We start from the raw sequence: 27,604 nt of genomic DNA, 5'->3' as shown, positions 1-27,604 counted from the left end.
GCAGTTTCTGTTTATCTATGGATCTGATCAAATTATAGTTATAAAATTATTTTGGAAGCAAGTGATTGCAGAATTCTCGAAACTGTTTTTATTTATAGAAAAATACAGAGCTCATTGGACTTCAAAAACTTTTGTTTTGCTGAGCTGTACTTGATAGCACATAACAGTTCCAATTCAGTTCAAGTTTGCACTAATCAGTTTTCAAATTGCAACTTGACCCAGCTTAAAAATATAGTAAATATAAATATTGCCATGTACTCTTAGACTTAGATAGGTTCCTGTTTTACTAATTCACAGCAATTTCTAAACCCTAATTTGTAGTTATATTATAATAATGTCATATTTTCATTCATATGCTTTTACAGAGCAAGAGATATTTGTATTCTTTCTGATAAAAGAAAATGCTAGAAAGAAATTATGTAAACAACCTCAAGACTACTTGTCTGGCAACAGGATTATTCTCCCAAATCCAAACCAAACTGGACCAAATTTTGTACAAAAAGAAGACTGAGTTCAAATATGGGCCAGATGTGGCCAGGAGTTGTGGCAAAACATTTTCCAGAAAGGAAACCTCTATAGGAGAAACAACTGGGCAGCGGCTCTGGAATGTTGCTGACTTCTCCATTCTAAGCTCTGGCTCTCTCCTAGTGAGTCCTATAGCACATAGCTATAGTCCATAGCACAGGGTATCCTGCCCATCCTGGGCTTCCCAATGCACAAATGCACAAAAACACAATGGAAGAGAAGAAACACCTCACAGGCAACATGCACCACAATCTTCCCATTAGACTAGGGGTGAAATCCAGCAGGTTCTGGAAAACCAGTAGCAGAAATTTTGAGTAGTTCGGAGAACCAGTAGATGAAATTTTGAGTAGTTTGGACAACTGGCCCCAGAATGGGGTGGGAATGGAGATTTTGCAATATCCTTCCCCTGGAGTGGGGTGGGAATAGAGATTTTGCAGTATCCTTCCCCTGCCACGCCCACCAAGCCAGGTCCAGCACTCCCACCAAGCTATACCCACAGAACCGGTAGTAAAAAAAATTGAATTTCACCACTGCATTAGACCCTCACAGACACACTGTGACACATCTACACACACCCTAATTAGCCCCCTCCGGTAGTATTCTCTTACACACAGCACACAGGCAGCTTGTATTGCCAGTGTTGGTAAAGAGATTGAAAAGGGAAAAAAGACCTAATTGTATTGCATGCCCATGGTCAATAGTTGCTCTGGAGACAGACTCTTTAGGAAATGCAATTTTCCCCAACACACAACTTTCAAGGAAATCTTGAACCAATCCAAATTACCACTTTCAGGGGATCTCTCATCTTGTTTTTCTTGCACAGTTCTTAAACTGCATTTTCAATACAAGAGACTACTTTTTTAAAAAAAAGAGTTAATCAGTTTTTCCCCTGCTGAATCTGTGCCTGCCTTACTCGGTTGTTATAAAAGTTCAGCCGGAAACAAGGTAACAACCTGAGGCGGTTTTTGCATGTAATAGGAGCAACGGTGCTAAGATACCCCCCAACTGTAAAGCTGCTAACCGTACGGTACCCCAATTGGTCACTTTATGCATCCTCCACGGGGCATTAACGCACACACACACACCGCCCTTCTGTTTCTCCTCGAAATTTCTGCGAGCAGGACTTGGAGAAAGTTAAGATCCAGTACTTACAGATGCAGCGGAGGCGCTTTTTGTAGACGCCCCAGATGAACTCCCCGCATAGATCGCACCAGGTGGGTTGACTCTGAGTGCAGGATCTGAAGAGGTGTCCTTCGCCTAGCTCCTCGGTTAATTTAGGATCGGTCTGGCCGCCCAGAAGACGGATCTGCCGAACGCGGGTCAAAAGCTCGGGCACTTTTCCGGGCGAGATCCTCAAGGCGTTGGCGCGCTCTAAGCGGACGGGGCGGTCGGCCGTGCCTCGCGGGCCGCGCGTCAGGTCCAGCTGCTCCTCCAGCCCCAGGTTCTGCAGTTCGATCATTTCTTGATGCGTGGGACGGTTCATGGCCCCTTCCTGCGCTGAGGGCGGAAGGAAAGCAAGAGCTTGGGAACCCGCATGGAGTCCTCATCGGGGGCCGGGTGGCGTTCCCATCCTTACCCTCCGAGCTGGTCGGAATCCTTGCCCTGTCGTGCGGTGTCTTCGCTCCAGCGCTCCGCTGGTCTCCCTCCGTTTTGAAGCCGTCCAAACAAAATCACCGGGGATCTTTCTTTGCCAGAGCTCAGTCAGCGGAGCCTCGTCCTCCTCTTCTCTCACCCCATTCTTCCCTGCGACAAATGGGGTGGCTTTCTGGGCTTTACGGCCACGGCCTTCTTCTCCCGCGCGTAAAAGTCTGGGGAGGAAGGCGGCGACGGTTGTATTAACTCGGGCTGCGTCTTTAAAAGTCAGAAACTTTTTTGTTTTTGTTTTTTGCGCGCAAGCGATCGGAGGAAAAGCCTCAGTTCGCCTCCTCTTTCATTCAGGTCCCCCTTCCCAGCAACGGGATGGAGGAGGGGGGGAGAGAGAGAGACGCGGGCGGTGCCTCGTTTCGGAAGCTTTGGAGCCGACGCTCCCCCTCCTCACTTCCCGCCTTAAGGCACCTCCGGAACAAGAAGTGACTGCACCCGCATAGGAACCGGCCCCACGCAGGTTCGAGGAGAGCGGTTGTCTCGCAGCGAGGCAACTCCCCCTTGACGAGGCGGGAGGGTGGAGTAGATGCTCGAAGGGGAGAAGAATCATGTAGAACAGCGCCGCGGTTTTTAGCGGAGGGACGGCTGGCTTTGAAATAGAGAGAAAAGTTTTAGTAGAGAAAGTTGAATAGAGAAAGTTGAATGCTGCAATTCCCTCTCCCACCCACCCCACCCACCCGCCTGCTCTTTCTCTGCTGGTCACTAAGCCGGACTTTGGCTCGCCCTCTGCGTTCTGCTGCTGGGTGGAAGTTGGGAAGCACAGCGTGGCTTGCAACGGGTGGGGCCTGATGTCAGCTCTGGATAGAAAGAGCCAGCAGTATGGCCCTGGGAGAAATAGGAATGGCAAAGTGTCCACCTACTGTCTCCAAGCAGATACTGTTAAAAACAAACTCTACTATTGTTTTGGACATAAGCTGACAGCCACCTTTCTCCTAGGACAGCCACTTTAGACTGCAAGTTATAGCCACCATCCTTGCTTTATGTGGAACATCTAAACAGATTAGATGAAATATTGCTCTTTGTGTGCTCACAACTTCTTCCAGGTGCAAAGGTTCTCCGAACTAGTCTTTCCTAAACTGGGGTCTTCCTGATGCTTGGAAGGACAGCTTTCAGAATTGTCAGTTGGTACAGTAATTGGCTATATATGTAGCTGGAAACCCTATAAATCATACTTCCAACTTTTGTATGTAAAGTAATGGATCTCCGTGGATTACTTGCAATCTGCTTTTTAAAACAGATTATCATTCAGAATTACAGTGGTTTAGTTAGCTGCTTGCTTATTGAGGTAAGAAACCACAAGAGCATCTACTTCTAGCGATTAGCACTTAAAGCCTGCAAACAAGCTTTGTCTTTGCTTAAAATAATTGCTCAAAAGTATTTTCCTTTTGTGCAAGTATTATTTTCCGGCCTCTCTTCAGTCTTCTAGGATCTCTGCTGTATACTGTATATAGATAAAGTTTCCTATTAACTTCCTTCCCATTTTCCATTAAAGGTAAACTCGTCTTTGAATCCAGCTCAAATCTTAATGACTTCATAAAAACATCCATATAGTTATCTTGGTAACAATGGCTTGCCTTCTTCAGAAATGTTTGTTTAAAATTTAAAATGTTTGTTTAAAATTTCTGTTTAGGCTGCAGTACTGAGATTTCCTCACCAGATCTGGTTCCACTGACTTTTTCGGGACCAGCCCAAGCTATAACAATGCAAAACAAGGTAACAAAGATTAACAAGGCACTTCTGCCCGAGAGGTTTTCTGTTTTAGAATTAGATAAATGCCATAAAATAGATTCTGTACTATACCATCTATTTTTAGGAGGCTATTTTGCATTATTATAATAAAAGAATGTTTCTCAACCCTTATTTTTAATCCCAATCTTGGGGAAAAGAATAGATTTATTATTAGTGTAAGTATATAGTATAGCCTTGCTTACTGGTGTAAATTATAGTATGATTTGGTGTGTGTGGCTTCATGATAGAGGAAATCACTCATGCTGATCTTACTAAATACAGCTTTTGTCAGCATTCATGCCAAAAGTCTTACTGGAAATCCTGGCTAAGTCTTTAAGATTGTTGATGGTGGTTGCCATAGATTCAAATTACTGAGCTTACTCTTTTTCTAAAATTATCTCCAAGTCAAAAGGAGGAAAAAGAATGAAGCTAGAATGAGGGTTGCAGGCCCTTCCATTTGCTCTAGGTACTGCATTTTGAACTCTTATGAGAAATAGAATCCATTTGAACAAATCCAAAAATATCAATGGAAAAAACCAGAAATTGTCCTATTTTTGCTGTTTCCTGGGAATATTAAATTTAGAGAGGTCTCAGAAGCAATAAATACTATTGTTATTTATCTTTGTCCCGCCTGGAAACTTAAATCTGCAGCTGTTTGTAATCTCAAGATTTATTTATTTATTTATTTTATTAAATTTCTATACCGCCCTTCTCCCAAAGGACTCAGGGCGGTGTACAGCCAAAATAAAATACAGAATATATACAATTAAAAGAATTTAAAATGAACTATTACTAAACGGCCGATAATTTAAAAAATTTAAAATATTTAAAATATTACTAAAACCCCAATTTAAAATCAACTATTTATGCCAGTCCTGCTTGAATGAATAAATACGTTTTAAGATGCAGAGAGGATTTCCATGTCCTCCCTCCAATCTTGCATTGTTCTTTATATTTAATATTAAAGTTTTTTAAACAGTTCAATGGATACGCTGATTATATTATGTGATGTCAAAAAAGTGGCTTATTTGTAATGATGGGTTAACATTAGACTTTATAAACATAAAGCCATCTTCTTTTTTGAACACTCAACAGAGGAAAAGATTATGATTTCTCCCCTGCTGTTAAGTTCCAGCCTCCTTAATCTTTTCAATACCTTTATGAGTATAAATACATTTTCAAAACTTAATTTGTTAAATTGTACTAGGGAAATTATTTCAGGAACTCCTGTAAATTTGATTATACCAAAAGATGTAAAAAGAATCTAACACTGACTTGAAATAACTTTCTATTTACAGACTGAGCGATTACTTCTCTTTTCATTATTTTAAACAGTTGGAAGTAGCAATTGTGCTAGCTTTGGCTGGGCTGGTATTTTCAGATTAGTACGAGATTAAATTTATACCACAGATTTATACAGTTGAAGACTGTTCAGTAAGTTCAGTGAAGTAATTTCCATACTTCTTTGATTGACCGTTTCTCTGTCTGATAGGTTTCAGAACTAATTCCTTTGAAGTTATATTTAAAGCATTTTTTCAACTTTGTTGGTGAACTGCATATTGAAGTATAAGCTTTGGAGAGGGATAAATTAGATTTAACAGCCAAGAATTGAATTAAAAGCTTCATTCTGGTCTCAGTAACACTGGGAAGAGAATTCAGTGTTATTCTTCATTCTAGATGGCAAACATTAAAATCCATTCCTCTTATCCATCAATCCAAGTTGTTCTGTTTAATTTAGAACAACTAGTACCAGAGTATTACTCATTCTTTGAGGAAAAACACCTCTAAAGCTGTAGAGAATTCATTTTATTCACCACTTGAACTGTGATCTCAAATGCTCAGAATTCTGCACCAGATAGAATCAGATAACAATATTTCATGGTGGTATTTTGAAAAGCATATTTCATAAGAAACAACAATTTCAAATTTCAGTAGTATCAATTTTCTTCATGGGAAGCTGTGTTTAGTATTCCTTGTTTCTACCTTTAGAGCAATCATAAGACATATTTAACCAGTCATGTATTTATTAACTTTACAGTAGTCTTAGTTTTAATTAATTTTAAACTCCTCCCCCATTTGAATTTTAACTAGTTGCCTTGACGACTCAATTTAGTAGAAAGGCAGGATATAACATAACATAACATAACATAACAACAGAGTTGGAAGGGACCTTGGAGGCCTTCTAGTCCAACCCCCTGCCCAGGCAGGAAACCCTACACCATCTCAGTCAGATGGTTATCCAACATTTTCTTAAAAATTTCCAGTGTTGGAGCATTCACAACTTCTGCAGGCAAGTCGTTCCACTTATTAATTGTTCTAACCGTCAGGAAATTTCTCCTTAGTTCTAAGTTGCTTCTTTCTTTGATCAGTTTCCACCCATTGCTTCTTGTTCTACCCTCAGGTGCTTTGGAGAACAGCCCGACTCCCTCTTCTTTGTGGCAACCCCTGAGATATTGGAACACTGCTATCATGTCTCCCCTAGTCCTTCTTTTTATTAAACTAGACATACCCAGTTCCTGCAACCGTTCTTCATATGTTTTAGCCTCCAGTCCCCTAATCATCTTTGTTGCTCTTCTCTGCACTCTTTCTAGAGTCTCAACATCTTTTTTACATTGTGGCGACCAAAACTGGATGCAATATTCCAAGTGTGGCCTTACCAAGGCATTATAAAGTGGTACTAACACTTCACGTGATCTTGATTCTATCCCTCTGTTTATGCAGCCCAGAACTGTGTTGGCTTTTTTAGCAGCTGCTGCACACTGCTGGCTCATATCTAAATGGTTATCCACTAGGACTCCAAGATCCCTCTCACAAGTACTACTATTGAGCAAGGTACCACATATACGGTACCGATAAATAATGTTAACACCAACTCTGAATGTCTAGGAATGAAACAATAGTTCGAACCTATGCACAATTGCAATAAGAAACTTTTATTTACAATGAAAAAAACAAACATAACTCTCTAATTTCTGTCAGATAAATATAGCACTGCATTATGTGCCTTGCACTTACTATGAAAAGCAAATGAACTTTGAAAAACTTCTACCACTGCGGTATTTTCTACATGGGAGGAGCTTTTTAGGTATAGGTAACAAGGAGAGTTCTGTTGTGAAAGTTGCAACATTTTAAAGTTCACTCTAGAGTCAGCCAAGTTAACAATTTTTCAACATAAATTTAACTGCTGGAATATTTTCCCCTCTTGTGACCAACAGCTCATCTACCACTTCCAATTAGTTAAAAACTTATTAACAAGACAATACATCCATTTTTTTTGTTTCCAGCTTTCCTGGAACGAGGCATGTAATCAGGATATGTTATGAAAAACTAAAATGGAAATTAATGAAGGAAATATTTGTAACATGAATTATTATGCAGAATGACTTACGGATACAGTATTTCCTGACAGAAAACTTGTTACAGAGATTATATCATTTGAAGACCTTGAGTTGATTCATTATTGAACAATTGGTATCTTAGCTTCCTAATATAAAAAACTAAGCATATGGAAACCGCCTGGAATATGTCAAGTTGCTTATTTAAAGAATGTACTCACTGTCTTTAATCAGGGTAGAAGGGGCTAAGGATGAAATAGTATGGCTGTTTTGAGGGAATTTCTGATATCTTTCTTCAAAATCACTGAGATTTCAGAATTTTTTTCTAAAGGCACTTAAACCTTGGACTATATTATAGAGGCAGGGAAGAGAGAAAGCATATTGAAAATACATGGAACATAGAGTAAAAATATAATTCCAAAATTCAAATTTAAGAGGATTCTACATATTAAGAATGCCTTTCTCAAAATCACAACTTTGGCTAGAAGAAAAAAGCTAGAGGGTTATGATTTTCAGAAATAGACTAAAATTTGTCATCTATTAAATATCTTAGAAATATTAAGATAGATATTAAGCATATTTAGAATTGTATTCCATTTCCTGTGATTTTTTTGCATAAGATTATTAGTTATTCAGCAGCACTGAAACTCATATATAGCAGATCATTAGTGTTCTTTTATTAACAAAGTACTAAATAACAGAGTCAGCTTTCTCACTAGAATGGAAAATGTCATGTGATATACCATCAACTGTGAAACCATACAGCTCAGTAAACTGAAATTCTTAATTTACCACATCCTTTTCCCTTCTCTTCCCTCAAAGCCAGTTCTTCTGACATGGGAAGAAATATAATCAAACACATATAATTCAGAAACTGTGGTGCAGTCAACAATGCAACTTCTTGACCCTTCTCATTTCTCATTATATCTAAATTATTCAGAACAGACTTATGTATCAGATTGATATGTATGTATCAGAAGATTGAACTAGTATTTTAAAATTCTTGTCCTAATGAAAAAAAGCATACAACAAACAGCTTAGGAGATCTGTGTCTTTTAAGTTAGCAATATCATTAAATCAAAAAGGCCTTTTTAAAATTAAGACACAGGCTTTTGTTCTCAAATGGTTGCAAGCTATTTCTGTTTTTAAGAAGGAAGAAGTCTTGCAAGTCAGTTTCATTACGTATGATGTTATTCACTGCTGCAGAAATACTAGTTAAGCATATACCATATGAAAGGTATGTAGCGTTAGGCAAACTACAAAATAGCCCTCAGAAGCTAAAGAATCTTGAGTGACAAACAAAAAACAACCTCCATTTATAATCAAACATAACTCTTCCAAATTCCTAGGAAACTCAGAACTTGACACTAATGCTTGAACATTCCAGCATATGTTCATCTAAAATCTAGGATACATAAATGACAATGATATTCATAAGGGAGATAAATGACCCTAGAAATAGTTCTCTACTAAAACTTATCTCCTAGAATATAAGGATTGTGTTTTTTTCTAAGATATTTGGCTGACATTTGTTAAATGCTTTTAAAAAAGATTTCTGTGTATTTTATTAATTATTAACCTGGTGGCCTTTTTTATTCTGTCATTCTGAATGCTGTATATTGTTAAATGAGATCTTTTTTTTTTGACCATCAGAATTACTTAATGGATGTTGCTTGCATCTGTACATCTTCTTCTATTTTCTTCATTGTATCAGCAATCAAGTTGCAAGCTTTCTTGTGCTTTTGCCAGTGCTGCACTTGACACTCCCTAAAGATGAGTAAAAGATGAAAAAAAAATAATGATGATGATGATAACTATAATATTCTGAATTTTTTCAGACTACTGTTAATATCTGCATGAGGGTCAAAGCATGTATTTCTTTTATTCATAAAAATGATTTCATAAATGGTACAGTTGGAATTTAGAATAGAATGGAAGGGAATAGAATAGAATAGAATAGAATAGAATAGAATAGAATAGCAGAATTGGAAAAGACTTTGGATGTCTTCTAGTCCAACCCCCTGCTTAGGCAGGAATACCTATATAATTTCAGAGAAATGGTTATCCAATCTCTTCTTAAAAACTTCCAGTGTTGGAGCATTCACAACTTCTGCAGGCAAGTTGTTCCACTTATTGATTGTTCTAACTGTCAGGAAATTTCTCCTTAGTTCTAAGTTGCTTCTCTCCTTGATTAGTTTCCACCCATTGCTTCTTGTCCTGCCCTCAGGTGCTTTGGAAAATAGTTTGACTCCTTCTTTGTGGCAGCCTCTGAGATATTGGAACACTGCTAACATGTCACCCCTAGTCCTTCTTTTCATAAGACTAGACATATCCAGTTCCAGCAACCATTCTTTATATGCTTAAGCCTCCAGTTCCCTAATCATATTTTTTGCTCTTATTTGGATGACAAGCCTATATATGAAATATATCTATAACTAAATAGGATATAACACAAACACACACAAACACACTCATATGATAAAATATGAATTATGCCTTTATTAGAAGAAGTAAATGGTTCAAACACAAAATATCACAGCTATTATTGTCAAGGATTTAAGTCTCCTGTCCCTCAAATTCTTGAAAGGAAGCATTTGAATGATAAAATATTCTGAAAAATAGGGCTATACATGCATTCGAAAGAACGCTTTGTAAACATATTAGAGGAAGGTTATTTTGCTGGCACCAAGTATCAAAACAGTACTGAAGCTCATTCTCCTGAGAGGCTTTTGTGGCTGCTTCAAAAGCAGCTCTTCCCACCCTCCGTTGTTTGCACATGTGTGCATGGACAATTGGAATTGCATTGGAATTGCCATTTAAGTAAAGTAGTTGTGTGTGCCAACACAGACATTTTGAAGCAGCTGTGTAAGCCTTTCCAAAAATTTTTAGGAGGGGTGCTCATTCAGATGCTTTGCACAATCTTATTCTGAACTGAACACAACTGCAAGGAAAAACAGATTCTAACTGAAATGAATAAGAAATAATTTGCTGAAGCAGAACTATATTTGACATCTAGGATTTGACATTTAACCAAACACTGTCAAACAAATCTTACTATTGCAAGATAATACCCACAAGACTATCTACTCATCTATAGAAGTGATGAAGGAGCAGATCGCAATATTGCTAGGTGCTCCAATTCCGTTAAAGCAGATATGAATGGAAGTAAAATCTATATATATATAAAAGCAAAAACCACTCACGCCATAATCACAAAATCTCCAGAACCGTAAAGCCTACAAACTTGAAATTTGCCATGTATGCTCCTCTTGGCTTCTAGGTGCTCACTAGTGTACTTTCATAGCATACTGGACTTAATTCTCACTAACAGAGATGAAATGATAGAAGGTGTTGAAGCTACAAGAACCTTGGGGGCAAGTGACCACACAATATTGGAATTCAACATTAAGCAAATACAAGTAGTAGAACAAAGTCAAACTAGAGTCTTGGACTTTAAGAGAGCTAATTACAATAAACTTAGAGCTTGAGAAGGATTCAATGGATGGGAATCCTCAGGGGGAAAACAACTCAAGAAGCTTGGGAAATTTTGAAAAGTGAGATTATAAAAGCACAGTCTAACACAATACCAATGAAGAAGAAAAATAATAGATCTCAAAAGAAACCATGCATAAAGAAACCATGGATGCATAAAGAACTATCTGACAAATTGAAAGACAAAAAGGACAAATATAAAAAGTGGAAAGAGGGGCAAAAAGCTAAGGCAGAATATCAGCAAATAGCCCGAGCCTGTAAAGATGAAGTGAGGAAAGCTAAGGCTCACAATGAACAAAGGCTAGCGACAAAAGTAAAAAATAATAAAAAAAGCTTCTTCCAACATGTTAAAAACAAGAAAAAAGTCAAGGAAACAATTGGCCCATTGCTGGGAGAAAGTGGCAAGAAGATGACAAGCAACAGGGAGAAAGCAGATCTACTTAACTCATTTTTTGCATCTGTCTTTACACAAAAGGAAAAAAAAAATCCAACCTATCAAAAACAGCACTACAAAAAACAGATTAGAAGCACAAGTTAAAATAGGGAAGAAAATGGTAAGTGAACACCTGTCTACCCTAGAGGAGTTCAAATCACCAGGACCGGATGGATTACACCCCAAGGTTCTGAAGGAACTGGCAGACGTGATCTCAGAACCACTGAACTATATCTTTCAAAAATCCTGGAGCACAGGGGAGCTGCCAGAGGACTGGAAAAGAGCTGATGTAGTTCCCATCTTCAAAAAAGGAAAAAAAAACAGATCCAGGAAACTACAGACCTATCAGCCTGACCTCACTACTGGGGAAGATTCTGGAAAAGATAATCAAGCAACGAATCACCGAACCCCTAGAAGCAAACAAAGTAATAACCAAAAGCCAACATGGGTTTGTTTGTCAAAAACAGATCATGCCAGACTAATCTTATTGCATTCTTTGACCAACCGCACTCAACGTGTAGTCCTCAACGGAACTACATCCACATGGAGGGAAGTATGCAGTGGAGTACCCTAAGGCTCTGTTTTAGGCCCAGTACTCTTCAAACATCTTCATCAATGACTTGGACGAGGGGATAGGGGGAACTCATCAAATTTGCAGATGACACCAAGCTGGCAGGAATAGCCAACACTCCAGAAGATAGGCTCAAGTTACAGAAAGATCTTGATATCTAACAAAATGAAATTCAACAGTGAAAAAAGTAAGGTTCTACATTTAGGCCAAAAAAACAAAATGCACAGGTACCGTATATGTGGTACCTTGCTCAATAGTAGTACCTGTGAGAGGGATCTTGGAGTCCTAGTGGATAACCATTTAGATATGAGCCAGCAGCGTGCAGCAGCTGCTAAAAAAGCCAACACAGTTCTGGGCTGCATAAACAGGGATAGAATCAAGATCACGTGAAGTGTTAGTGCCACTTTATAATGACTTAGTAAGGCCACACTTGGAATATTGCATCCAGTTTTGGTCGCCACGATGTAAAAAAGATGTTGAGACTCTAGAAAGAGTGCAGAGAAGAGCAACAAAGATGATTAGGGGACTGGAGGCTAAAACATATGAAGAACGGTTGCAGGAACTGGGTATGTCTAGTTTAATAAAAAGAAGGACTAGGGGAGACATGATAGCAGTGTTCCAATATCTCAGGGGTTGCCACAAAGAAAAAGGAGTCGGGCTGTTCTCCAAAGCACCTGAGGGTAGAACAAGAAGCAATGGGTGGAAACTGATCAAGCAAAGAAGCAACTTAGAACTAAGGAGAAATTTCCTGACAGTTAGAACAATTAATAAGTGGAACGACTTGCCTGCAGAAGTTGTGAATGCTCCAACACTGGAAATTTTTAAGAAAATGTTGGATAACCATCTGACTGAGATGGTGTAGGGTTTCCTGCCTGGGCAGGGGGTTGGACTAGAAGGCCTCCAAGGTCCCTTCCAACTCTGTTGTTATATATTATATACTAAGAAAGGGATTTTTTGAAATGACCATCAGAGGATTAGTATTTCCTATATTATGATTAACATGCTCTGATGCTAAGGAGCTCTACTCCCCCTCTCCACCTGAAAAGGAATCTGTTCCATATGCAAAACACAAGCAGAGGAGAGGAGTTTCACTTTCAGTTTTACTTTCATAGCAGGAAGAAGCAACACTTGAGCTAAGCCACGGTCAGGCTCCTTCCTGTCTCCTTCTTGCACACACAGCAAATACTGTTTCACTTTCCAAACAGCCCTCTGATGCTAAGCAGTTCTACTCCCCCTCCCCACTTGAAAAGAATTCTGTTCCAAATACAAAACACAAGCAGAGGAGAGGAGTTTCACTTTCAGTTTCACTTTCACAACAGCAACCAGGGGATAGGATAGGGGAGGCTTCTATGGGGCAAGCATGAGGGAAAGAAGAGGATAGGATACGGGAGGCTTCTGTGGGGCAAGGCTGAGGGGAGAAAATGGGATAGGGGGTAGGATGGGGAGGCTTCTGTGGGGCAAGGCTGAGGGAGACGGGATAGGATAGGGGAGGTTAGGATAGGATAGAATAGGCTAGATTTCTGTGGGGCAAGGCTGAGGGAGAGAAGGGGAGAGGAGAGGCCGATCTTAACTACTCATTAATTTTCAAGCTGTAAGTGTCGATTTATCCAGTGTGTGTGTGTGTTTGTGTGTGTGTATTTGAATATATGTGATCACTTCTGAGGGATATTCAAGCCCCTTAGATGTCATTATTCCGTTAATGTTCTACTGTTACAGAGCTGTCAGATGATAACCAAAGAGAGAAAATAAATTTGGTAATATAGTAAAATAAATCTGAATCATATTATCTATAGAGGCAGCGTTGAAACTGGTATAGATTTCTCTATTGGAAGCTCAATAGTAACTTGAGTAAATACTTAAACTCTGTCTTATAGCAACCAAAAAGAATAACCCAATTCTGGATAATCTCTATTCTTAGGAGAGTCTATGTCTACTGAAGAGAAAATGTTCCATGTATCCTAATTATTAGTGATAATACTAATTATGAAACATACTATGGAGAAAGTGTAAGTCTGAGTTCTACTTTTTTCAGAAACAATGCCAATGTAATAAGATATGGTTTTATTTTAGAATAGAATAGAATAGAATTTTATTGGCCAAGTGTGATTGGACACACAAGGAATTTGTCTTGGTGCATATGCTCTCAGTGTACATAAAAGAAAAGATACCTTCATCAAGGTACAACATTTACAACACAATGATGGTCAATATATCAATATAAATCATAAGGATTTTAACTGGGAACATTAGAATTAGATGTAATTTATTAAAATTTTAATACATTAAAATATTTCTATGCGTATATATATACATACATGTTTGTTTACAGAGCTCAAGCTAATGAGATGTTTATAGTAAACGAATCATGAAAGTAAGAGTCTGTTAAATGAAAATTAACATTTCAACCTTATAGTGTTTATATTTTTAATTTTTGTATTATTTCTGTTTCTAGGTATCTAGAAATGTTACCATAAGATTAGTGAAGGATTTAGGGTAACATGAAAACTAGTTGTACTAAACTTACCGTTTGCAATACCATTCGTTCCTACAACGGGAACAGCGTTTTGTGGCCTCAGAGCCACACATTGCACACTTGGGTTTATCTGGAATTAGGGCTTCCATTACATCCAGGTTATATGTCTTTGCCCATCTGATTTAAGAAAGAAAGCAGCCTTCATAAAACACAACTGCAACAATTATCCAATGGTATCTACAATAGAAATGTAACTCTCACATTAATTTCATATTTAGTAAAACATTATTAAAAGTGAATTGATACCAATGAAATTGACTTTAGTGCCCTTTGAAGACAATGATTTTGGAATACAACATTAAGCAAATGATTTTTAAACTTGATTGAATTAGGAAAACGATTTTTTTATTTTTCAAATTGTGGACTATCGGTTTAGTTCTATGTATCTTGATAATTGTGATGATTACAATCTTTGACAGAAGAAGAAGTTGAATATGAATAAGTCTTACCCATAAGCCTGGCTTTTCAGCTCCTCTTCTGAAGGATTAAACATATTGTTTACTTGGTGCTTGGCAATTGCTTGCCATTTTTCAGAGTTTTTTCTGACTACATGATCCCAGATTTCAGGAACCTGTTAGGACAATAAAAGAACAGAATGCTTATTTCTTTCAAATACTGTATGAAAAATGTTTTGAAATTCTTATGTTCATCACAGCACTAAGATAAGAGATGATAAACACTAACTTGAAGAAAAAATATAATATTATACTAGAGATTTTATCTTGCGGAAAATTTATCCTGAAGAAAAAAAAAAGCAGGGACAAAACTAGATTAAATAGAAATCCCATTTTTATAGATGGGTGTTAATATATGGGGGACCTCTTTTGTAAATCCCATTTGTAAAAAGAAGAAACTGTAATGTGGTTTGAATTAAAGTCCTATCATTCATGTTTAATAAGGTCTATAATTAGAATTCTAGCCTGTTTGAGGAATAACTAATATTGTTGTTAGTTGCGAAGACGTGTCCGACCCATTGCGTCCCCATGGACAGCATTCCTCCAGGCCTTCCTGTCCTCTACCATCCTCTGGAGTCCATTTAAACTCATGCCTACTGCTTCAGTGACTCCATCCAGCCACCTTGTTCTCTGTCATCCCCTTCTTCTTTTGCCCTCAATCTTTCCCAGCATTAGGCTCTTCTCCAGTGAGTCCTTCTTTCTCATTAGGTGGCCAAAGTATTTCAGTTTCATCTTCAGGATCTGGCCTTCTAAAGAGCAGTCAGGGTTGATTTCCTCTAGAACTGGCTTGTTTATTCGCCTTGCAGTCCAAGTTCTCCAGCACCAGAATTCAAAGGCCTCAATTCTTTGGCGCTCAGCCTTTCTTATGGTCCAACCTTCACAGCCATACATTGCAACTGGGAAAACCATAGCTTTGACTATACGCACTTTTGTTGGCAGGGTGATGTCTCTGCTTTTTAATACGCTGTCTAGATTTGCCATAGCTTTCCTCCCCAGGAGCAAGCGTCTTTTAATTTCTTGGCTGCAGTCCCCATCTGCAATGATCTTGGAGCCCAGGAAAATAAAATCTGTCACTACCTCCATTTCTTCACCATCTATCTGCCAGGAATTGAAAGGGATGGATGCCATGATTTTAGTTTTCTTAATGTTGAGTTTCAAGCCAACTTTTGCACTCTCCTCCTTCACCTGCATCAAGAGACTCTTTAGTTTCTCTTCGCTTTCTGCCATTAGAGTGGTATCATCTGCATATCTGAGGTTGTTGATATTTCTTCTGGCAATCTTAATTCCAATTTTTGATTCATCTAGCCCTGCCTTTCTCATGATGTGTTCTGCATATAAGTTAAATAGGCAGGGTGATAGTATACAGCCTTGCCAGACTCCTTTCCCAATTTTGAACCAATCAGTGGTTCCGTGTCCAGTTCTCACTGTGGCTTCTTGACCCGCATACAGGTTTCTCAAGAGACAAATAAGATGGTCTGGTACTCCCATCTCTTTAAGAACTTGCCACAATTTGTTGTGATCCACACAATCAAAGGCTTTAGCATAGTCAATGAAGCAGAAGTAGATGTTTTTCTGGAACTCCCTAGCTTTCTCCATGATCCAGCGTATGTTGGCAATTTGATCTCTAGTTCCTCTGCCTCTACGAAATCCTGCCTGTACTTCTGGTAGTTCTCGATCCACATATTGCTGGAGCCTAGCTTGTAGGATTTTAAGCATAACCTTACTAGCATGTGAAATGAGTGCAATGGTGCGATAGTTTGAACATTCTTTGGCATTGCCTTTCTTTGGAATTGGAATGTAAACTGACCTTTTCCAATCCTGTGGCCATTGTTGAGTTTTCCAAATTTGCTGGCAAATTGGGTGTAGCACTTTTACTGCGTCGTCTTTTAAGATTTTGAATAGCTCAGCTGGAATACTGTCTCCTCCACTAGCTTTGTTGTTGCTCAGATTTCCTAAGGCCCATTTGACTTCACATTCTAGGATGTCTGGCTCAAGGTTAGTGACCACCCCATCGTGGTTATCAGGGATGTTAAACTCATTCTTGTATAGTTCTTTTGTGTAATTTTGCCACCTCTTCTTAATCTCTTCTGCCTCTGTTAGGTCCCTGCCATTTTGGTCTTTTATCATGCCCATCTTTGCATGAAAAGTTCCCTTCATATCTCCAATTTTCTTGAACAGATCTCTGGTCCTCCCTAGTCTATTGTTTTCTTCTATTTCTTTGCACTGTTCATTTAAGAATGCATTCTTATCTCTTCTAGCTATTCTCTGGAATTCTGCATTCAACTGGGTGTATCTTTCTCTTTCTCCCTTGTTTTTCGCTTCCCTTCTTTCTTCAGCTATTTGCAGAGCTTCCTCAGACAGCCATTTTGCTTTCTAATATTAACTAATATTAACTAATATTAGCTTCATTAAAACTAACCAACAGGAACTTAATAAGAGAAAGTTTCACCATATACTTTCAATAAAGAGAAGATAAAAACTATACATTTTATATCATGAAATGAGGAAAATCATGAGAACTAGACATTTTCTTCTGGTTTCATAGATTTTATTGTAGTGGCTGCAATGTTAGTGAAAATAACATTGGTTATACATCTTCTGTTGATGAGAGAATAAAATATATATTTGCAAGTAAAATGGCTACTATATCTAGACTCTACACCGTTTTCCATTGCAATCCCAAATAGGTAATGCAGTATTTTAGTGTATCACATAGGTATTCAGAATATAGAGATACATAGATGATATTTTCTGGGATTGTAGAACATAAGAATAGGACAAAAGTAGCAATGATGCACATTACTTGCTCCAGTATGAGGTCCTTCTTGGGTGGAGCAGGATCTGTTACAGCCAGATGGCTCAGGAATTTCTGCATCTCCAAAAGATTGGGAAATTGGTCAACAAGAACATCGGTCAGGAAGGCACGAAGCTAAACAGAGACAAGACGAAACTAAAATATATTGTGAAGCATTTTAAATGAGACATGCATATTTTATATTACAGAATTGGATTGTAAAAATATTATGGGAACTTTAAGCAATCTCTCCTGTGCCAGATTCATTTCCCTGCCTCAAATCTCCATTTCATTTTTTTCTGTTTTTAGCAAAAAACCCTATAAAGGTTTTTCAATCACTAATAAATATATCTGTTGTCGTCTCCCTAATAAAAAAGACCATTTTGCCATTTTTGCAAATTATGTCACTTCAATAAATTATATGTGTATATTAATCATATAAGAATTAAACTGACAGTATTGATGTCAACATTGGGGCCTCTAAGAAGTCATGCCCCCCCCCAATGCATTTTCCCACCATTCTGATAATGTCCACCCCATTGATTTGGGCATTGATTTGGGCATTTTAACTTGAAGTCCCTAGGTACCATAATTTTGTTTTAGTATGCTACTGAAACAGAAAGTAAGTATGAAATGGAATATAAGATTTTTTTAAGTATAATATAGTTTTTATTTCATTTCTGCTCTTAAAGTACAAAATGACTATTCTATATTAGTTGCTTTAAAAATAAGTATTGAAGTTTTAACAAATATCTGTTTTTGAAATGTCTATCTCATTCTGTCAGCCACCTATTTTATCTATGTTCTTATTAATATTGTTTTCTTGCTTTTAAAGCTCTTTTATTTATTACATTTTAAATCTCATTTACTTTTTTGTACAATTTAAAGACAACTTGATTCTACAAAACTTTGGGCAGCTAAGAGCAGAAATGAAATAAAAACTATATTATACTTAAAAAAATCTTATATTCCATTTCATACTTATTTTCTGTTTCAGTAGCATACTAAAACAAAATTATGGTATCTAGGGACTTCAAGTTAAAAAACTTTTAACATTCTATTTCACAGTTAAAATTTGTTTTGTTATTAATTATCTAAGAATGAATTACAATTTGATCTATTTATTGCTTTCATCTCTCTATTTATTCTAATTTATTTATGTTGTTCATTATACGTATGTATATCTGAGTGAGTGTATCTTCCCACATCCAATAGTGAGAAGGGTTATCATCTGATGCAATATTAAACAATCCCTTTCCTGTTCCCTGCTACATTGTTTAAAAATAGAATACAATATTAGGTCTAAACATGCTAAGGAAAACATGAAGTACACATAAAAGGTCTGCCAGTTTTGCAATCCTATACCTTGAGGAGCTGGCCTTTGTTAAAGTTATTGAATTCGTACTTGCGCTGGCATTCTGGGCTAAGGAGTAGGTTATAAAGAGCGAGCCACACTTGCCCATCCAATTTAGTCATCTTCATACGGTCTTCAGGGGCAACTTCATACCATGAACCGTTCTCAAATTTCTTCAATTTTCCTAAGGAAAAATATAAGAAAAAATACTTTTGGTATTGAATATTGTTTTATACATACAGAACATTGGTTTGCAATTGCACTGTTTAGCAACTATTCAAGCTTATGAGAATAATGAAGTACTTTTATGACTGAACTTCAAATTTACAACAGTTGCAGTATGTACATGATCAAGTGAACTGATTCGTATGCAGCATAATTTACGAAGGTCATAAATGTCCCACATTCACATTCACATTATGACAATTCGGACACTTTGTAACCAATGTGCATTTATGACAAACACATCATCTATGGCCCTGTGACTATCATTTGCAACTTTCATAAGCAGCTTCCTACAAACAAAATCAATGAAAAAACCAGCAGTAAGCTGCAAATTTCAATCCCACAATGTCATTCTTAATGACCATATGTGATTTTTTTAATGACTGCAGCAGAATTGAAGTCATAAGTCAGCTAGTCACATGATGTGTCACTTAATGAGAGTGTCAATTAGCTACAGAGTTGTTAGCCACAATTGCAGTCATTAAATGAGGACTACCTATAACTATGTCATTTCTTGAAAGGTGAAGAATGTATTATAGTTTTATGCAAGTCCATATGTGTTCATCTTTAAAGGTAAAGGTTCCCCTTGCACATATGTTCTAGTCGTTCCCGACTCTAGGGGGCGGTGCTCATCTCCGTTTCAAAGCCAAAGAGCCAGTGCTGTCCAACAACGTCTCCGTGGTCATGTGGTCAGCATGACTAAATGCCAAACGTGCATGGAACGCTGTTCCCAACAAAGTGGTCCCTATTTTTCTACTTGCATTTTTTATGAGCTTTTGAACTGCTAGGTTGGCAGAAGCTGGGACAAGTAACAGGAGCTCACCCGTTATGTGGCACTAGGGATTCGAACTGCTGAACTGCCAACCTTTCGATCGACAAGCTCAGCATCTGAGCCACTGAGCCACTGCATCCCTTCATTCATCTTTACACATGTGCAAAGATTCTTTTGCCAGAGCTGCACTGGTTGCCGACTGCACCTGTTTCTTGATGCAATTTAAGGTGCTGGTTATTGCCTTTAAAGCTCTACATGGCTGGGGGCAAGATTATTTGATGGACCACCTCTCCTCATAACATCTACCAGAGCAGGAAGGCAGGGCATGTTACAAGCCCCAACAATCAAAGAAACATGGGAAAAGGGTCTTCTCTTTGATAGCTCCCTTCCTTTGGAACATCATTGCCAGAGATAAGATTTTCCGCAAAGCCTTGGAGACATGGGTTTGTCAGTGGGCTTGGGATCCCATTTGGAACTGGTAATATATTTCAATTGCATAAAATAGTAAAAACTGCATTGGTTTGAATATGATGAAAATGTATTTTCAGCACAAGGCACATGATTGAGAGTTAGAGTCTGCATAATAATGGGATTTTCCCAGTAATCTTTTTTTAGCCTAGTGTCCTCCAGATGTGCTTGGCCTACAATTCTTAGAATTCTCAATCGGTGAGTCAAAACATATCTAGAGGATATAAATTGGAAAAAGGCTTCTCCACTGAAATGAAATAAAGTTTTCAGATATAGCGATACATTGATTTCTTGATGAAACTTTAGAAAACAAACTTTCATTAAGCTATTATTGGCAATTGTACCTACAATTGATGTTGGGTTTTTTGGGTGGATGTTTTTCTCCAAGTCTAGCTAACAACCCTGAAATTCAAGTAGTCCTCTATCTGCATACAATACTAGGCACGGCTGACCCTGCTTAACTTCTAAGGCCAGCCACATTTGGGTAGATGCTATTTTCATTTGCTGAGGTGAACCTTAGAGTTCAATTAAAATCAATGCCTTTCACAAATTTTATTTTATTTTGAGATGCCCTTATATATATCTTTCTCAAACAAAAGGAGTCCTCTGCTTGTAACATCAGACTAATGTATCAACTTATAGTAAATCCTTAACTTACAACTGTTTCTTTAAGAACAATTCAAAGTAGCGATGGCCTTGGAAAAAGTGACTTATGACCTGTCCTCGAAGATATAACCATTGTACCACCCCTGCAGTCACATGACTGTAATTCAGGTGCTTGGCTACCAGCTCTAATTTATTATACGATAAAATCGCTCAGCTCCGGGATGGTCTGGACCGAAATTGGGATGATCCAGGCGAGGGAGAGGATACACGTCTTGTTGAGTCCATTTGGGATGAGTTTGACCCTGTGGCTCCCGAGGACATGGACAGGCTGTTGGGGAGGCTTCACGCCACTACATGTTTACTGGACCCGTGTCCTTCCTGGCTGGTACTGGCCACTCAGGAGGTGACACGAGGCTGGCTCCAGGAAATTATCAACGCTTCTTTGTTGGAAGGGGTTTTCCCTGCCACCTTGAAAGAGGCGGTGGTGAGACCCCTCCTCAAGAAGCCCTCCCTGGACCCAGCTATTTTGGGTAACTATCGTCCAGTCTCCAACCTTCGCTTTGTTGCGAAGGTTGTAGAGAGTGCTGTGGCGCGACAGCTACCCCAATACCTGGATGAAGCCATCTATCTAGACCCGTTCCAGTCCGGCTTCCGACCCGGGTACAGCACGGAGACAGCTTTGGTCGCATTGGTGGATGATCTCTGGAGGGCCAGGGACAGGGGTTATTCCTCTGCCCTGGTCCTATTAGACCTCTCAGCGGCTTTTGATACCATCGACCATGGTATCCTGCTGCGCCGGTTGGGGGGATTGGGAGTGGGAGGCACCGTATATCGGTGGGTCTCCTCCTATCTCTCTGGCCGGTCGCAGACGGTGGTGACAGGGGGCAGAGGTCGACCGCGAGGGACCTCACTTGTGGGGTGCCGCGGGGTCGATTCTCTCGCCACTTCTGTTCAACATCTATATGAAGCCGTTGGGTGAGATCATCAGTGGCTTTGGGGTGAGATACCAGCTGTACGCTGATGACACCCAGCTGTACTTCTCCACCCCAGGCCACCCCAATGAAGCTGTTGAAGTGCTGTCCCAGTGCGTGGAAGCCGTACGGGTCTGGATGGGGAGAAACAGGCTCAAGCTTAATCCCTCCAAGACGGAGTGGCTGTGGATGCCGGCACCCCGATTCAGTCAGCTGCAGCCGCGGCTGACTGTTGGAGGCGAGTTATTGGCCCCAAAGGATAGGGTGCGCAACTTAGGTGTCCTCCTGGATGAATGGCTGTCGTTTGAAGATCATTTGACGGCCGTCTCCAGGGGGGCCTTCCACCAGGTTCGCCTGGTTCGGCAGTTGCGCCCCTTCCTTGATCGGGATGCCTTGTGCACAGTCACTCATGCGCTCGTTACCTCTCGCCTGGATTATTGTAATGCTCTCTACATGGGGCTCCCTTGAAGTGCACTCGAGGCTTCAGTTAGTCAGAATGCAGCTGCGCGGGTGATAGAGGGAGCTCCGCGTAGCTCCCATATAACACCGCTCCTGCGCAGACTGCACTGGCTACCTGTGGCCTTTCGAGTGCACTTTAAGGTTTTGGTTACGACCTTTAAAGCGCTCCATGGCTTAGGGCCTGGGTACTTACGGGACTGCCTGCTGTTACCATACGCCTCCCACCGACCCGTACGCTCTCACAGAGAGGGACTTCTCAGGGTGCCGTCCGCCAAGCAATGTCGGCTGGCGGCCCCAGGAAGGTCCTTCTGTGGGGCTCCACCTCTGGAACGAGCTTCCCCCAGGTTTACGCCAAATACCTGACCTTCGGACTTTCCGCCGCGAACTGAAGACACATCTTTTTATTTGCGCGGGGCTGGCTTAAATTGAATTTTATCTTTTATTAATTTTTAAACGGGGTTTTTAGTATGGAAATTTTTTTAATTTTAGGCTAATTTAAATAAGTTTTTTAAATGGTATTTTAATCTGTATATTGTATTGTTTTATCTTGCCTGTACACCGCCCTGAGTCCTTCGGGAGAAGGGCGGTATAAAAATCAAATAAATAAATAAATAAATAAATAAATTATAGTTGCAGTGTCTTGTAGTCATGTAATTTATTATAGTTGCAGTGTCTTGTAGTCATGTGATCATGATCATTTCCCAGATGGTTTCCAACAAGCAGATAATTGGGGAATCTGGATTTGCATAAAGACTGCAGTGATTTGCTTAACAGCAATGTAATAATGATTCTAAAACTGGGTCTAGTCACATGATGACAACTGCACTGCTTAGATTTTCTGAAATGAACATGAAATGAAATGATGTGCAAATTGCATCAACTAATGATGCAATGATCAACTAAATGATGTGCAAATTGCTACCAACTTGCCTTCCATTGAGGACCTGTATACTGCACGAATCAAGAAGAGGGCTGTGAAAATATTTGCAGATCCCTCACATCCTGGACATAAACTGTTTCAACTCCTACCCTCAAAATGACGCTATAGAGCACTGCACACCAGAACAACTAGACACAAGAACAGTTTTTTCCCGAAGGCCATCACTCTGCTAAACAAATAATTCCCTCAACACTGTCAGACTATTTACTGAATCTGCACTACTATTAATCGTTTCATAGTTCCCATCACCAATCTCTTTCCACTTATGACTGTATGACTATAACTTGTTGCTGGCAATCCTTATGATTTATATTGATATATTGATCATCAATTGTGTTGTAAATGTTGTACCTTGATGAAGGTATCTTTTCTTTTATGTACACTGAGAGCATATGCACCAAGACAAATTCCTTGTGTGTCCAATCACACTTGGCCAATAAAATTCTATTCTATTCTATTCTAAAGTTCAGAAAGTAATGAAAATAGTAGATGTTGGGCAAAGCCTTCCAAAAATGATGGAAAATGACAGGGCAACATATTTTTTGAAAGAAACCTTTCGGGACCCATGATTTATATCAGAACTCATGTGGCCATGTTAAAGTAGCCATGTCTTTTTTCAGACTCATACAACTCCTATCAGTTTACATTTGTGTGTTACACAAACACCTGCGTACAGTGATAGCTGGGAACAGTTTCCAAAGAAGACATCTAACCCATAAAAAGACATGGCTGCTTTAAAGACTTGGAAAGATGCTTTGTATGTGTTCCCGCATGTTCCAAAACTTCTGTTTCAAATGAGAGGCACAGTTTTAAAAAATAACCCACAAAGGCATTTGTTATACATGTTGAAATATAATATGTGCTGATAGAAACATGGAGGACAAATGGCACTAAAAAATCTTGGGGTTTGGAAGAATTTCCTAATTTATCTCAAAATCGTAAACTATATTCAGCAACAACCAAAAATTTAATCAATAGGTGCCATGATAATCTTTTAGCCAATGGAAAAAGAAATATCAACCAAAAAAAGTCCGATTTTTAAAAAATCTATTCTTTCCTAATTAAAAAAAATAGAAATAAATGTTCACTATATTACTTTGGCACACATAGAGAGAATTTCTAAGACATGATACAGACCTCCTTCACGATTGGTCCATGGACAATGCTCTAACAGCTGCACCAGAAGGCATGGGAAATTGTGGGTATTCAACATTCTTGTCACAGCACTTACTGGCAAACTGATAAAATATGAGAGACAAAGTGAACATGTGCGCTTTATGCAATGAAGCTGTTTACATTCTTCCTCAGGTTTGACAATGTCTTTATTAATATGCAATAATATGACAAAATTATAATCCCAATTGCACTCATGTTAGGATACCTCCATGTTTCAATGATTAAAAGAATTCACATGACAAAATATAAAGCTACGTTTTTATACCACAGAAATAGTACTTTCAACATTGCAGATTATATACAAGGCTTACTACTACTACTACCGGTAGGTAATTGACCCCTGAAATGTTATCTTTACTTTGATAAGAATACCATTAAAACTTTCAAATTTGCTTTTATACCAATGTAAAGGTATGCATATTCAGATCTTTGTCACATTAAACAATAACAAACAAGGCAGAAATTATGTCCCAATTTTGGAAATGTTAAATTATCAAATATTTATTTTTAGGAGCTATTTCAAAACTGTAGGATAATTTGGTTGATCATAGCATATACTTTGTTCTACAAACTGAAGTATAGTTACATCCTAATTCTGTAACATTTTGGTCAATATGAGAACCACTGCCAAACCAGATTATTATCAAATCATGACACCAGACCAGACATTGAGAGCAGTTCCCTTTAATGCAAGTTTTAATAAAAAAATAAGAAGTTAAACATAGTAACACAATGCTATGGACATCAAATTATTTTGATTTAATAAGAACCCCATCAGCCACAAGAGGAACTGTGTGAGAACATGATTCAGATGATCACAAATGCACTGCAGAAAACTGGAACACCAGAGAAAGGAAGGAGACTGCCTACATAACATCTTCCAACAAAATAAAACTTTAGTAAAAAAAGTATCTGACCTCTCAAACCACTACAGCACAACCAACACAAGGTATGAAACCACCAATAGATTATTACAAACCCATAGCACTTCTGTAGCATGTAAAGCCCTGATGAAGTTACCTAGGTTGGGTAATGAAACAACTTCAAGAAAACAAGCAAGTTCAGAGAGCACCAAAGACTCCTTGTTTCAACCCTGAGCTACAAATATTCTCCTTTATTGGCAACTAAAGCCCCCCAAAACAAACCAAAACACCCAAGAGTCCAAGCAAAAAACTGGAATCATCTACAGCAGTGGTCCCCTACCTTTTTGGCTCCATAGTCTGGCAATGCTGATGGCAGCAGTGGCGGGAGAAAGGAATGGTTTTGTGCGTGCAACCTAATCCTGTGCATGCATAAATAAAGCTTCATGTACCACTTACAGCCTGGGTCCCAATGGGCCGCAGAGCGGTAGTGGTCTGTGGCTGGGAGTTGCGTATTCCTGATCTACAGCACATAGTTTAAGGATTGTAACAGCCAATATGTACAACAGCCAGGCAGAAGACTAGCAGAGCGTGTCCATGAATGTCAGCTAGCAGTCAGAAGACGTTATGAAAAATTCTTAATCTCATATGGAGAGACTCAACAACAATTTCAGCTGAAAAGCTGTAAGCATCCTGGATCAAGCCAAATCCCAAAACACTAAGGAATTCCTAGAAGCTTGGCATTCAGACAAATCAGCTGTCAATAGGTAAAACAAATAAACCATATTTATATACCATTCAAAAGACATAACAAAAAGTTAAAATGGAAAAAAAAGACTAGAACACATCCCCTCCAGCAGTCAACATTCAAATAAGCATGGATTAACCGCAGACAAACAATCAACCTACCAAAGAGAAAACCACACCTCTACCAACATTGGCAGGACCAACTACTGGATGTAAGTAGGAAATAAACCCCACACTCACTAACAGAGATGATGTTAGCTTGTAATTTTAAAAAACCTCCACAAGCAAACGATCAAGCTCAGAGAGTTCCAAGGACTCAATAGTTCAGCCCTGAGCTACAGTATATATAATCTATTCTATTGAAAAAATTATTTTTCCCAAGTACCTTATTTCTTTTATGGAAAGTTAACATACCTCTCTATCACATCAGTAATGAAACGGAACACTGAAAGAGCTCTCAGTGAGATCTCAAACTCCATCATTTCAGCTTGTTTCTTTAGTTCCTGAAAAGAGTAAAAGATCCTTAATACAATCCTACTAGATAGGAAAATTTGAGGTTCCTAAAATTTTAAGAAATGGCTAGACATTTGGAGGGCAGCCATGGCAGTGGCCTCTGAATTCTGAAAAGGTTTTCCAAGAAAAACTCTTTTAATGCCAATACTGTTATTCCATATCAATTTGCTCCCAAAATCTAAATACTCAGGAGGTTGCATGGTAATAGGGTGACTGTTCTTTTCATGAGAATCAAAGAAATATATGGCTCCAAGCATGTTCTTAGTTGTGAAAAAATATGTGTTGCAAAGAGTTTAAGAACCATGCAGTCTGGAGTGTGATGACACTCAACTGTGTTACTAAAAGCCCCAAGTCCAAGATAATTTCATAAGAAAAATGTAAAGTGCTGAATAAATTGTACGAAGGAACAAATATTATTGCTGTTGATTGGCTATGGTAAACAAATATATCTAACAATCCAGCCGTTAAACTACTGAAATTCGTAGATGACACAACAGTAGTCGGTCTCATTTGAGACAATGATGAATCCGCGTATAGATGGGAGGTTGAACAAGTAGCCTCGTGGTGTGACTGGAACAATCTGGAACTGAACACACTCAAAACCGTAGAAATGGTGGTAGATTTTAGGAGAAACCCTTCCATGTTTCCACCTCTTACAATACTAGACAACACAGTATCAACAGTGGAGACCTTTAAATTTCAAGGTACTACCATATCGCAAGATCTAAAATGGACAGCTAACATCAAAAATGTCAACAAAAAAGCACAACAAAGAATGTTCTTTCTGCGCCAACTCAGAAAGCTCAAACTGCCCAAGGAGCTGCTGATACAATTCTACAGAGGAATTATTGAGTCTGTCATTTGCACCTGTGTTTGGTTCTGCAGGGACGCGGTGGCTCAGGGGCTAGGACGTTGAGTTTGTTGATCAAAAGGTCGGCAGCTCAGCGGTTCGAATCCCTAGTGCTGTCGTGTAACGGGGTGAGCTCCCGTTACCTGTCCCAAC

At 38.8% G+C, this 27,604-nt stretch overlaps 2 protein-coding genes and 1 long non-coding RNA gene across 3 annotated transcripts in view; 1 reads left to right on the top strand and 2 right to left on the bottom strand.

Annotated features, from left to right (window-relative positions):
* RASSF1 (Ras association domain family member 1) overlaps positions 1-2,700 on the bottom strand; it is a 42,015-nt gene extending 39,315 nt beyond the window's left edge. Inside the window, exon 1 of the mRNA XM_058166649.1 lies at positions 1,678-2,700. Coding sequence (XP_058022632.1) covers positions 1,678-2,008 — 331 coding nt within the window. The 5' untranslated portion in view covers positions 2,009-2,700. The remainder of the gene's footprint in view (positions 1-1,677) is intronic.
* Positions 1,629-27,604, top strand: part of LOC131189961 (uncharacterized) — a 30,603-nt gene continuing 4,627 nt past the window's right edge. Inside the window, exon 1 of the long non-coding RNA XR_009153179.1 lies at positions 1,629-1,739. This is a non-coding gene — a long non-coding RNA (uncharacterized LOC131189961). The remainder of the gene's footprint in view (positions 1,740-27,604) is intronic.
* ZMYND10 (zinc finger MYND-type containing 10) overlaps positions 5,741-27,604 on the bottom strand; it is a 28,781-nt gene continuing 6,917 nt past the window's right edge. The window contains exons 6-12 of the mRNA XM_058166648.1: positions 26,503-26,591; positions 24,443-24,543; positions 18,876-19,048; positions 17,520-17,645; positions 14,711-14,832; positions 14,253-14,378; positions 5,741-8,999 (exon numbers count right to left, since the gene is read on the bottom strand). Coding sequence (XP_058022631.1) covers positions 8,888-8,999; positions 14,253-14,378; positions 14,711-14,832; positions 17,520-17,645; positions 18,876-19,048; positions 24,443-24,543; positions 26,503-26,591 — 849 coding nt within the window. The 3' untranslated portion in view covers positions 5,741-8,887. The remainder of the gene's footprint in view (positions 9,000-14,252; positions 14,379-14,710; positions 14,833-17,519; positions 17,646-18,875; positions 19,049-24,442; positions 24,544-26,502; positions 26,592-27,604) is intronic.

This window comes from Ahaetulla prasina, chromosome 2 (genome assembly GCF_028640845.1).
Source record: "Ahaetulla prasina isolate Xishuangbanna chromosome 2, ASM2864084v1, whole genome shotgun sequence".
Taxonomy (NCBI): domain Eukaryota; kingdom Metazoa; phylum Chordata; class Lepidosauria; order Squamata; family Colubridae; genus Ahaetulla; species Ahaetulla prasina.
This window is presented reverse-complemented; position numbering and strand designations above follow the sequence as displayed.